General features: G+C 50.5%; 1 protein-coding gene across 4 annotated transcripts in view; it reads right to left on the reverse strand.

Moving 5' to 3' along the window:
* RIPK1 (receptor interacting serine/threonine kinase 1) overlaps positions 1-11,830 on the reverse strand; it is a 28,065-nt gene extending 16,235 nt beyond the window's left edge. Inside the window, exons 1-5 of one of the 4 annotated variants that reach the window (XM_068994268.1) lie at positions 11,760-11,830; positions 3,945-4,143; positions 3,109-3,265; positions 2,358-2,495; positions 878-1,106 (exon numbers count right to left, since the gene is read on the reverse strand). In XM_068994268.1, the coding sequence (XP_068850369.1) occupies positions 878-1,106; positions 2,358-2,495; positions 3,109-3,265; positions 3,945-4,096 (676 nt within the window). In that variant the 5' untranslated portion in view covers positions 4,097-4,143; positions 11,760-11,830. Of the gene's footprint in view, positions 1-877; positions 1,107-2,357; positions 2,496-3,108; positions 3,266-3,944; positions 4,258-11,759 lie in introns of those variants that run through there. The other 3 variants (XM_068994267.1, XM_068994270.1, XM_068994269.1) reach the window with 3 other exon arrangements.
* Positions 11,831-12,978: the final 1,148 nt, after the last annotated feature.

The raw sequence follows: 12,978 nt of genomic DNA on the forward strand, positions 1-12,978 counted from the left end.
CTGAGTGAGCCACTTGGGCAGCATAGAGAACATGGATTTGTTTTGGGGGATACTGCTTTGGGGGGTCCTCTGGTACATGGACTGGATCTAACAGATAGGAGGATGTCCAGGCCTCCACTGGAGGTTTGAGCAGCATCAGCAAAGAGGGGATTGAACCCTGGGAGCTGACAATCACCCAGGAAGAGCAGGCAGGAGAAGGGCCATTAGTTCAGGTTCTTAACACACTGACCCGGAGAATGAAATGGCAACCCACTCCAGTATCGCCTGGAAAACCCCATGGACGGAGGAGCCTGGCAGGCTACAGACCATGGGGTAGCAAAGAGTTGGACATGACTGAGAGGCTTCACTTTAACACACTGAAGAACAGCTACTCATGTACCTGTTCTCCTGCGCAAACCCTTTCTCATCTTTATAGACTCAGTTCCAAGTAAAGAGCCCACAGTAAGTACTGAAAAGAAACAATTCCTGAACGAAGGAGTGAGTGGATGGATGAAAGTATGGAGTGTATGCCCTGAAAGGCCTCATAAGGAGAACCAAGCAAGCCTTCCTGGCCGGGAGGAAGCCTGGATCGTCGAGCACCCTGCAAGCTGAGATGCACTATCCAAGCTCCGATCTGTCCTATGACCCCCGATTCCTAAATCGAGATTACTATCCATTCCACAAACACTTGCTGAGTACCCACTACGTTCTATGTGTAGATACCAGGGGAAGAGCAGTGAATGGATGAGATGTGGTCCCGGCCTCCGTGGAGCTCACAGTCCCGTGGGTGAGACAGACATTGAACAAATAGTGATAAACCTCCACGACCTCACTGCACAGTTACCCCACCGAACAACTCCCACTGACCCCCAGCCTCCCTCCTCTATCGACGCCTTACTCTCGTAAGGCTCCTTGTTGGCGAAGATCGCCCAGAGCACGATGGCAAAGCTGAACACGTCGGACTTCTCAGAGGGCCTGGAGTTGACGTCGTTCAGGTGCTCGGGGGCCATGTAGTGCAGCGTGCCGCCGCTCTTCCCGGCGCTGCCGCCCGCCTTCCTCTGCTGGTTGTGCTCCTCCTTCGTCAGCTTGCTCCATGTCTTGAAGGAAGCGACGCCGAGGTCAGCTATCTGCAGGAGAGCAAACCCACAGGACGCTTCTGTGACGGCAGCAAGCAAGTCAGAGCTGTCTTTAAATCGGGGGCTTATCCAGTAGGTGAAGGGACTCTAACATTTGCAGCGACAGCTGTACTGGACAGGTCTAAAACAGCTACCTCTGAACAAACTAGTAGAAAACACCTGTCCTCAGCCGTCTGGAAAATCTCCCCTAAGAAAAGTCTGTGTGAAATTCTGGCGTCTCGATTCTTACGCAGTGTCTGGGGGTGGGGGGGGAGGTTGATGGGGAGAAAAGCAGAAGGTCTTCCCGAGAAGAACAGCTAGCCACGTCTGCTCTAGCTCGTCGTTTACTCTGCGCGTTTTCTGTTGGCTCTGAGGCTGGGGACAGGCACTCTCTTTCCAGCAGGTCGCACAGCACATGGTACTGCACCTTCTGTTTTCCCAAAAGGTGCCCAGAAGCCCGTGGACGTGAGTCTCCAAGGATCCCAAAGACACACTGAGGATAAGGACTGCAGCGCCACTGGTGCTGAGTTGGGAGCCTGAACCTGAGAGAAGATGGGATGTGGAAGAGGGGAAAGACAGACAAAAGGGCAAAGAAAAAAACGCCAAATTCAGACACAGAACAGAAGGAGGAGGCAGGGCAGAGTGACAGAGCTATACAGTGGAGACACCAGAGGCGGCAGCTCCACGTTTGCTTCAGGGAACCCACGCTTTTGGGGATGTGATTGTCTAAAATCCTCAAATTCTAACCCAGATCATAAAAGGTAAGTTATTAACGTAAAGAACATTCTTTTAAAGACACAGGAAAAAAGAAAAACCCTGTCCAGGGCTGGAATAGAGCGCTAGAAGCAGAATCTTCTGGTAAAGGGACGCCTGGGTAAGCAGTTCCTGCGTCCTCCCCGCAATGTTGCTTCCCCTTTCAGACCCTTGTGCTCGGCTGGGATTCCTGCTGCCAAAGCCGACTTGACATGATGGTCCACCTAGAGGAGAAAAGAAAACCCTCCCTCTTTTTCCTTTGACTACAGTGCACAGAGTTTTCAAAAGGAAACAGATTTTTTAAAAGGAGATGTAAGTAAAGGAATAAATAAAGATAACTACCTCCACCAAGTCTCTCTCTTTTGATTCCTTGGTAGAGCTTCCTGGCACCACCGTCACCAGGGAGGAGTTGGGCTAGCTCTGCACTGGGCACACATCATGTCCGGAAAAAGGACTTACGCTGAGAATCAGAATCACGCTGATCCCCCAGAAGCCCTGACTGCGGTTTACCTTGATGTGGAAGTCACTGTCAACGAGGATGTTTTCTGGCTTGAGGTCCTTGTGTATCACCCCTTCTCCATGCAGGTAGCGCATTCCTTCGATGGTCTCCATAATGACCCTCCCTTTCACGGACAGGGGGATGCTGACCTGGAACAAGGGACAGTCAGTCCGGGAGACGGAAAGGGACTCAAAGGGGCCAGAGCACCAGCTTCCTTCAAGAGCAGCGGATCCGGACCTGAGGACAGAGATAGCAGCTTCCCTTCCGGCGGGCCCCGAAGATGCGTCCTGACCACCTCGCAGGGTGAGGGCCCTCAGCTGTGTTCCCACAGCTCGCTGAGGGCGTACCTGTCAACACACCCCCACACCAGACACTCACATCCCGACCTGCGCCCCGTTACCTGTCTCTGTCATACTTGCTACTGCTTCCTGAGCAAACAGCACAGGCCTTGCTCTTAACAGGTACATAGACTTGTTTTTTGACCGCCCCACAGGGCAAGCAGGGATCTTAGTTCCCCGAACGGGGATCAAGCCCGTGCTCCCGGAAGTGGAAGCAGGGAGTCTCAACCACTGGACCACCGGGAAAGTCCAGGTACCTACACTTTTAACAAATGCATGAAAATTATTTGGCTTTGGTAAACAGGATGAATCTTGCTGTTGGAAACCTTCCTCATTCCGTGTTGTTATCCTTGAGAAAATCCAAACCACCAGCCATTCGCACCGGAGTCTGAGGCACAGGGGCTGGCGGGCGGGCGAGGCGTACCTGGGCCTTGAGCACGCGCATGAGGTCGCCCTGCTCCATGTACTCCATCACCAGCGAGTAGCTGCCCTCCTCCATGATGACGCCCAGCAGCTTGACCACGCGGCAGTGCCGCAGCCGGTGCATCATCCGGCCCTCCTCCAGGAGGGCCTCGTTGTACCTGGGGGCGGGGGGCGGGGGTCAGACGGGCGGGGCAGCCCGCTCCCCTCCCGGCCCTGGGAACGCCCCCAAGCGTCCCCGGGGCTGCCCCTCCACCCTGGGGGCCTCCTCCCCGGGGACCACGGCCGGTGCGCAGGAAGCGCTAAACCGATGACCCATCAACGCAAAGCTGGTGAAGAGCAGCGAGGAAATGCGGCCGGGAAACAAGGACCGCGCTGGACAGCGGACTAAACCCGCGGCCTCTCGCACAGCCACTCCGGCGAGAAGGGAGGGAAATACAACAGCTTCCCGGCTGCCGCAGAGAGAGGGTCCTGGACGCTGTGACTCATGGACCAGGGCTTCGTCCCCGTGCTCGGGGCTGGTCCTCACCCGCCGTGGAGCAGGCCCTCGCCCCCTCCCGCCTGCTCCTCCCTTCCTCTTCCAGCGCCCCCGCATCGCCCTGGGCCGCCTCCTCTCTGCTTCCTCCTCTTCAGTTTTCTTCTGTTACCCAGCTCGGGGCTCTCCCCTAGCCGGCGTCTGAATCCTCCTGAGTCAGGGATGTCAATGACCGCCCTGCAGGGCCATCCGACATGAAGCCTCAGGGCTGACCCTTGCACCCATGTCTGTCTCATAAAGGCTGTGCCACCCGATTCCACCGCCCTGGCACAGCACGTGGCCTGCCCAACTCTGCCCTGACTCACTCGGTGCGCTTGGGGCCCGTGTACACCTTCTTCAGGATCACCAGCCCGTGGGATCTGTGTAAACACAGACACACCTTCCCGAAGCCCCCACTGTCCAGGTCAGCCTGCTCCAGGAAGTCCTTGGGGCTCATCTTAATGTCGTCCAAGGACATGGCCGCTTTCCTTCTGAAGCGTCAGAATGCCCCGGAAACACACAACCCTGTGAAGAAAAGAGGACAGGCCAGTACAGGCAAGTCGTCACTCAAACAGCGTATAAACGCTCTGCCACGCGCCTGGTGTGCCTTTATTTTTTGAAGATAGATTTATAGTCTCTAAGATGAATGTTTTTCCTATTTCCAGGAATCACAGGAGACCACAATCTTTCTTCCTTAGACTTTCATTTCTACAAACATGGAAGATTAGGAAAATCTAAAAACTCCTCTTATAAAGGGCCCGTATATATTGGGTAACGTAATGCAAACATCCAATCAAATGCACAGGTAGGCTCAGCAGAAAGGAAAAGGGCACTAAGGACTGAAGGCAAGCAGGCCGTGGGCAGGGCCATGTGACCACTGCTGTGGACTGGGTGTATGTGTCTCCCCAGATTCCTACACTGAAGCCCCAATTCCAGTGTGATGGTATTAGGAGGACGTGGGGCCGGGCAGTGATTAGGCTATGAAGGCGGCCTCGTGAATGAGATTTGAGTCCTTATAACAGACACGAGAGAGGCAGTCTCTGCCTCTCCACCCAGTGAGAGTACAAGAGGACAGCCAGCATCTGCAAACCAGCAAGTGAGCCGGCACCAGACACCGGACTTGCTGGACTTCCAGCTCCAGACGAGTGAGGAATCACTGTCTGCTGTTTAAGCCACCCTGTCTGTGGTAATTTCTTACAGGAGCCAAACTGACCGAGACAGTGGCCTGGTGGGGGCACCGCCAACCTCAGCATCCAAAGGTCAGGGTTTAAAACTCAGCCAGAGGCCGGAGCTGAGATCAGGACACGCAAGAGAAGAGGGCTGAAACAAAGACTCCCCCGTAACACTGCGCTTCTCAGTGTGCCCCCTACCCCAGTGAAAGGCTGGACAACAGAAAAAGCAACTCGCCAGCAAAAGAACTCGTCTTAGACTGGGATTGGGGAATGAAAAAACATTCTGTGTCAGTTCCTAACCTTGGGCCTGTCTTCTAATAGATTTGGGCTTTAAATTTATACTCCTCTTATCTCTCATGTCAAGATCCCCCAAGTTAAGAACTTTTATATAGAAAATGGTCACAGGCTGATGACATCTCTGGGTTATAAGGCTAAAGAAAACAAAACACCTCCAAGCCAGACAAGAGTCCCATAAATAAAGCCTAACTCAACATGAGCTCCCTTTACAAAATTATAAAACAACAAAAAAAGCAAACGAAAAAAGTTCACGAGTCAAGTCCCACAGATATTACGAAAAGCTGTATTAGGCACCAAAGATGTTCAGGTAATTAAACTACTGAATAGCTTTAGAAATAAACAGGCTTAAAAGTAATTATGAACAACAGAAATAAATTTGAAGGCTATGAAAAGAACAATGCATGATCTAAAAAGGACAGGGAGATGTGGGAAGGTGAGGAACTGGCCATGAAGTGTACGATATATACACAAACACAACTGTTTGCTTCCTCCTTCTCCCCTTCTTTGATTCATTTATTTCCCCCACACTGAAACGAAGAATGAAAACCCTTGGGGTCCACCATGTGACAGTCGTGCACACCCACCAGAGTGTCCAGAGTGAACAAGGTCACCACTGTGTGCCGGTGAGCAGGGATTTCACACATCTGTGGTGGGAACACAGAATGGTACCATTACTTGGAGAAAAGCCCCGGCAGTTTCTTATACTAATGTGTCTACACGATGACCAAGCCAGCCACCGTAAAGCTGGGGCCCTTCTTGGCTCCTTTGTAAGTTAACTGATCACGTATGTGGGGGTTTCTCTGGGCTCTGTTCTGTTCCCCTGATCTACACGTATGTGTTTATGCTGGAACCACACTGTCTGGATCACTATAGCTTTGTAAGATGGTTTGAAACTGGGAAGTGTGGTATCTCCAGCTTTTTTCTTTCTCAAGATTGCTTTGATGACTTGGGGTCTTTGTGGTTCCATACAAACTTTAGGATTTTATGTTCAATTTCTGTGAAAAATGTCATTGGAATTTTTACAGGAACTGCACTCAATCTGTAGCATGGAGTGTGTAACAATATTAATTCTCCCAACCCATGAGAATGGACTATTTTTGTCTCCAGTTTCTTTCCTAAATATGTGATAGTTTTCAATTACATGTCTTTTACCTCTCTGGTTAAATTTATTCTGAGGTATTTTATTCTTTTTGATGCAATTATAAATGGAATTGTCTTAATTTCTCTGATAGCTCATTTTATTAGTATATAGAAATGCAAAATACTTTTGTATACTGATTTCCCTGGTGGCTTATACGGTAAAAAACCTGTCTGCAACGTGGGAAACCCAGGTTCAATCGCTGGGTTGGAAAGATCCCCTGGAGAAGAGAATGGCTACCCACTCCAGTATTCTTGCCTGGAGAATCCCACGGGTAGAGGATCCTGGTGGGCTACAGCCGATGGGGTTGCAGAGACAGATGAGACTAAGGGACTGGCATTTACTTCCTTGGTGACTTTGCACCCTACAGCATTGCTGAAATCGTTCCTTAGTCCTAACAGTTTCCTGATGGAGTGCTTTAGCTTTCTATGTATCTCACATGATCTGCAAACAGTGACAGCTTTATTTCTTCCTTTCCCATTCACATGCCTTCTCTTGCCTAATGGATCTGGGCTTCTAATACCACGTTGAATAAAGAGGCAAGAGTGGGCACCCTGGCCCTGATTTGCTGTTTTGTTTGGCAGCACCACACATGTGGTTTGTGGGATCTTAGTTCCTAGACCAGGGATTCTACTCAGGGCCTCAACAGTGGGAGCACAGAGTCCTAACCACTGGGCCACCAAGGAATTCCCCTTATATTCCTGATCTTAAGAAGCTTTCAGTTTTTCATTGTTAGCATGATGTTAGCTGCAGGTGTAAAACCTAACTTTGCACTTTGAAATTTTTAATACAATGTTGGGATGGGAAGCTTTTTTTTTAAGTGGCTGAAGGGGTTTCTGGAAATGCCTAAGCTGAGAGCAGTCCTGTCAGTGGCCTGCCGTAGTCTGGCTCAGGTAACCAACCTTCTACATCCTGCACAAAGTCTTCGGTGGGCCCTGCTACTCCAACAAAGCTCACATATCAGCACGGCAGATGACACTGTGAGCTATTTTCCCGTAACATGAGACACTTCCAAGTAAGAGGAAGTGCCCTCTGGAAAGCAGCACATCTTTGGGGCAGAGACACGGGGTGTGGGGAGGCTGCCCAGTAAAGGGCATGACCATGGTGGGGGCAGGGGAGGCAGGGCCCGAAGGTGAGCTACTAGAGGCTGTCACGACGGTGAAGAGTGCACAGGCTTTTCTCCCATATGAACTCTAGCTTTAATTTATCAGTCCTTGGGTAACTTACATAAGCCCCAATTTCCTCATTTGCAAAAGGAAACAATAATGACTGCCTCATAGACTGGTGAGAAGTGTATGAGAACATGTGAACGCACACTGGTGCCTGCTTTGTGGTTCTGGCTATGTCTGGCCCACCCGTCTACCCCTACTCGTCACGTTCACGCTGTTCCCCAGGCTGTGAGAATGGGGGTGTGCCGCTGGGATCCACTCTTCTCAGCAGCTCTCTATGGACCAGTCCTTGTGAAGCGGGGTGGGGGTGTCCACTCTCCCCTACAAGCTTCTGAGGGCACATTCTTCTCCTGGCTAAAAGTTGCTCCTCCTTGAGGTCTCAGAGCTGTCGTTTCCTCAGGGAAGCCATCCTTATGTCTTCCCATTAGACATTTTCACAGCACCCAGTACTCTGAAACAGTTAGACAGCTGTAATTTGGGAGCTATTTCAATTACGCTCACAGAAGGCAGGGAGCTGTCTCATGCGCTATCTAGCACATGACCTGGCATGAGGCAGGTGGCCACTGAACGCATATTAAAAAAAAAAAAAGAGAGAACTATTTAATCATCCAAAAACAAAGTGAATTATAGCACATTCATGAAATGCAGAATTATATAGTCAATACATTAATAGGTAGACGGCCAGGGACACAAATAGCTATATGTGCAGGAAAAACAGACACAGTGAAAGACACCTAAATGTTAGCAAGGATATCTGGATGGTCAGGTGACTTTTATTTCTTCTTTACACATTTATTACATTTTGCAATTTTTACACGTTACCTTTATAATAAAATTTCTTTTTTAAAAGGGAGTTAAGTTCCTCACTCAGTAATTCTTTATCCTAAGGAATCAAATCAGAGACACTGATATAGATTACGCACAAGGATATTCCCAGTAACGTTAGAGAGAGCAGCAGAAGCACAGAACGCAGCTGACACATGCGTGGCACGGGAGAGCAAATGAAGGCTCAGTCACGTTACGAACGCCACCTACAGTTTTCAAAAGTGATGTTATATGGGAATGTTTAGTGGGCTTCCCCAGTAGCTCAGCTGGTAAAGAATCTGCCTGCAATGCGGAGACTCTGGTTCGATTCCTAGGTCAGGAAGTTCCCCTGGAGAAGGGACAGGCTACCCACTCCAGTATTCTTAGGCTTTCCTGGTGACTTAGCTGGTAAAAAATCTGCCTGCAATGTGGGAGACCTAGGTTCAAATCCTGGGTCAGGAAGATCCCCTGGAGGAGGGCATGGCAACCCACTCCAGTATTCTTGCCTGGACAATCCCATGGACAGGGGAGCCTGGTGGGCTACAGTCCATGGGGTCGCAAAGAGTTGGACACACCTGGGTGACTAAGCACAGCATGAATGTTTAGTAACATTAAAAACGGCTCCCAGACAGTACAGAACAGGAAGGAGTTATGACCATGCCCTCAACTATGACCGCAGGGTATTAAGATTCAGCCAGATGAGGACTTCTGCCTGCCTCTGTCCTTCCGCCAGGTCTCCTCTCTTCGGAGCTGCCAAGACCAACTAGGACCTGCCTTGCCTCCTGCAGGAGCGATGCAGCTCCAGGGAGAAGGGCCTCCAGGCGGGCCTGCAGCGCTCTGTGAGGCTGGCTCCTGGCCCCAGCTGGCTCTCCTGGTCTGTGGTTTGCTGGTTTAGCCTGGTCTCACTTCAGCTCACGCACCTTTGGCATGGTTTCCAATGACTTCTTTTGTTTTTATTGCTCCCCCCCTTCCCCCAGCCATTCCCCCATGAATGATTCAACTCTATAAGTACTGAATATCTTAGGAGGGACTGGTGAGCGGCCTAGATACCCAAGAGTCACAGAAACTCTGAAAGTAGGCAAGGAGAAAGTCACACTGTACAGTCATGTTACAGAGTAATTAATGAACACACACTAACCTGTCATATCATCTTATGACCAAGTACTTTCAACAGAGAATATAACGGTCTATTTTAATGGATTTTCAAAATTAATTGGAAAATTAAGTGAAATTAATTGGAAATTCCAAGAAACTTCACAAGTTATCTGTAAGTCTATATAAAAAATATTCATATCTACATTCAATTTTGTCAACTATACTTCAGTAAAACTGGGGAAGAATACAAATAACTAACAATATATAACATCAAAAAGCCAGGGAAAATTAATCTACAATATTAACAGTTAGGGTAGTAGTTACTAAGAGGTGGAAGCAGGAGGCAGGGAAGGAAAGGAAGTGTCGGGGAGTGATGGCAATACTTGTTTCTTCTTAATGTTCACTTCAGGACAATTAAGAGAGTCAAACAGTTATGATGTGTGTTCTTTTCTGTGTATCACAATAAATAATTTTTTTAAGTTAAAAAAATTTCATATTTACCTTTACGTGGTTGAAGGCGATTTTTTTCAATGTTTCAGTGAGAACCATACATGATGAGTCTGACAGAAAATGCTGGCTACCCAACTATCATGACCCCCTTTTCCTCTGCACATGGAACTCTGTTTTTACTCAGGCATCCAATGGGAATTTCTCAAGGTTCTTTGATTTTAACTGCTTGATGCTTTGCCTCAGATAAACAAGAGCTCTGAGCAAGAGAGAAAACTACAAGAGTTCAACCCAGTGTTATCTTGCACATGATGACCCTGTGAAGTACCAACTTATCAATACATTGGTTCCAAGTTACAAACTAAGAAACTGTAATTTGGAGTTTAATGATTCACCTGGAGTAACAGATCCCAGAATTGAGTCTTACTGTCTTCACCCAAATTCCCACTATCAGTTCACTAACACATGCTACTTCTCCAGAGAGCAAACAATAATTTGTCTTCGTTAAAATCAGATCCAAAGACCTAATCTTACAATTTTGCTTACCTATACTAAATAAGTATGCTACATTCAGAAACAGGGAAAGTACAGACTAAATTTTAAAAACATGAAAACATGCGGTTCAAAATCAATATTCTACAGGTTAACACGATCCCAACCATAGCATGGGAAGCTGTGCTTTTTCAAATTCCCAGCTCATACCGGTGGTATTACCATGTTGTTGATTAATAAGCATCCAAGAGAAATTTTCAATTTTGGAAACTGTTATTTAGGGATATTTTTCTTTATTCTCGTGAATATTCACAATCCTGAAAGTGCAATGTATCTGTGGTGCTCAATACAGCTCAGTGAAACATGCAAATTAGTTAATCATTATACTTGTTTTACCAGTAATAATAATTACAATGATGAGATACCTCAACTGTTTTAAACAAGCTTCCTCTTTACCTTTTGTGTTTAGAAGGGGGCAGTTTCCCATATTTATAATTGACTACAATTTCCTCCCCACTCTTGCACCTACGTACCTGATGGTTACAAAACGTAGATCAAGTAAGAAGTCACTTCTGCCTTAATTTCTTCATGTGTGAATGGAGGGAGAAGTAATAGCGGTTCTATTGCAAAGTCGCTTGAGTGTAACGGGCCTCGGGCTTTGTCCAGGACACGCAAGAGCTCCGAGCAAGGAAGAGCCGAAGGAACAGCGAGAGACAAAGTAATGAACAGTAACCCCGCCTCTGTGGGAGGCTGTCCAGCGTGAGCAAAGAAGGGTGGCGCTCACCCTCTTCAAAACTCTAAAGAGGCTACGAGAGCGTGTGCGCGCTCAGTCACTTAGTAAAAGCACGCGCCACCGGTGACGACGCCCTCCCCGCCGTGCCCGTCGACCCTTCTTTCCCAGCTCTCGTCGAAGACGGCGCGGGAAGGCGTCTGACGGCGTCGCGAGCAGCGGCGGCCCCGGCGCCCCCGTGACCCGGGGCGGCGAAAGCTCGTAACGACACCGCAGAGAAGACCCGCCACCTCCCCTGACACCACAGCGCAAACCACGTGGCGGGCCGTCTCCACCTCAGGCAGTTATCGCGCGGGAGCCAAATCTCCGCCCGGTCCCGCCAGACCCAAACTCCGGGCGAGACGAGACGCCGCAGGGACCGCCGACGGCTGGCAGTTGGGCGCTCGACTTCCGGGAGCTCGCGGGCCACGCCCACCCTCCTACTGGCTCACCATCTGACTTCCGGGAACTCGCGGGCCACGCCCACCATCCTACCGGCTCACCGTCTGACTTCCGGGAACTCGCGGGCCACGTCCACCACCCTAAAGGCCCACCATCTGCCTTCTGAGAACTCGCGGGCCACGCCCACCACGCTACTGGCCCACCGCCCGACCTCAGGAACGCCGCGGGCCACGCCCACCGCCCGAACTCCGGCAGCCGCGTCGCCCGCCCCCACCCACCGGAAGCAGAAGCCCCGCCCCCTGCCGGAAGCCTGCCCCAGAGACTGGTCTGGGCCCGGCGGTCCCGCGCTGACGCACCGAGAGATTCGCTTTCGCTTTCGCGGGAGACTTCCTGAGGCCCCAGGCCGGGTGAGGAAGGAGGCGGCGGGGCAGCCTAGAGTTGCTCCGACGCCCGGCAGTACCTGGCCGGCGCAGGCCGGGGTGGCACGCCGGGCCCGATTAGGGGTCTCCGGGGCGGAGCCGTCGGCTGGGAGGCGGGCGGGGACCGCCCCGCCCCGCCCTGCCCTCACCGCGCCCGGCTCCGCGGGCCAGCCGTCCGTCGCGTGCTGTCCAGTGGTCGGCGCGCTCGGGCTCCTCGCGGAGGGGGCCCGCTGGGGCCCCGCGCTCCGGGGTTGGCGCTCCGGGACACCGATCCGGTGTCCGCGCCGCCCGCGCTTCGACTGAGGGAGCCCGGCCGGCGGAGGGCGTGGACTGCTCGCTCCGCCTCCGCTCCTGCCCCTGAGGAGGGTGGGGAGAGCGCCCGCCCCGCGTCTGGAGAGGTCTCCGGCCCGTTCTGAAACCCCGGGACGCGCTCAGACTGAGGATCCTGCTCTCAGAGCGGTTTGGGAGGCCGAGAGGACAGAGGAAATGCCGAGTCACGGAAACCACTCACAGAAACCTGCCGGGCGCGGCAGGCAGGGCCGGAGACGATGGGCTGCTTCCCCGGGGGATTCTGAGCTCTGCAGGTCAGCAGCGCGGGAACCCTAGGCAGCAAGCTCCCAGGCATTTATCTCCTTCACCTGTGAAGTGGGGATAATCTCTTCTGTGGGGCTGCGGAGGAACCAGCATCATACGAGGATGGTTGGGAAGTCTGAAGCAAAATGGGAAATGGTTGCTATAGTGTTAGGATGAAAAGTTAATTATATATATAGCATGATTACATACTATAAAAAGATATCTGGAGGTAATGAGATGCCACAAACTGAGAAAATATTTGCAGAAAGCATAGCTGATAAAATACTGTTATCCAAAGTATACTAGAAATGCCAGAGAAGGAAAAATGCAATTGAGAAAAGACAAAAGATCTCAACAGACTCCTCACGATACAAATGACAAGTAAGTATATGAAAAGATGCTCAATATTATAGGATATTAGGAAACTGTGAAAAACCAATGAGATGCCACCACATATTGTCTGCCTAAAATAAATGGACTGCCAACTATTTCTCTAGCATAAACAAGTTTATTATGAAAAGAATTGCAATTTGAGGTCTGCCACCCTGGGAACTTGCATGCAAATGGAGAGGACACCTTTATG

This window comes from Capricornis sumatraensis, chromosome 22, assembly GCF_032405125.1.
Source record: "Capricornis sumatraensis isolate serow.1 chromosome 22, serow.2, whole genome shotgun sequence".
NCBI classification, from domain to species: domain Eukaryota; kingdom Metazoa; phylum Chordata; class Mammalia; order Artiodactyla; family Bovidae; genus Capricornis; species Capricornis sumatraensis.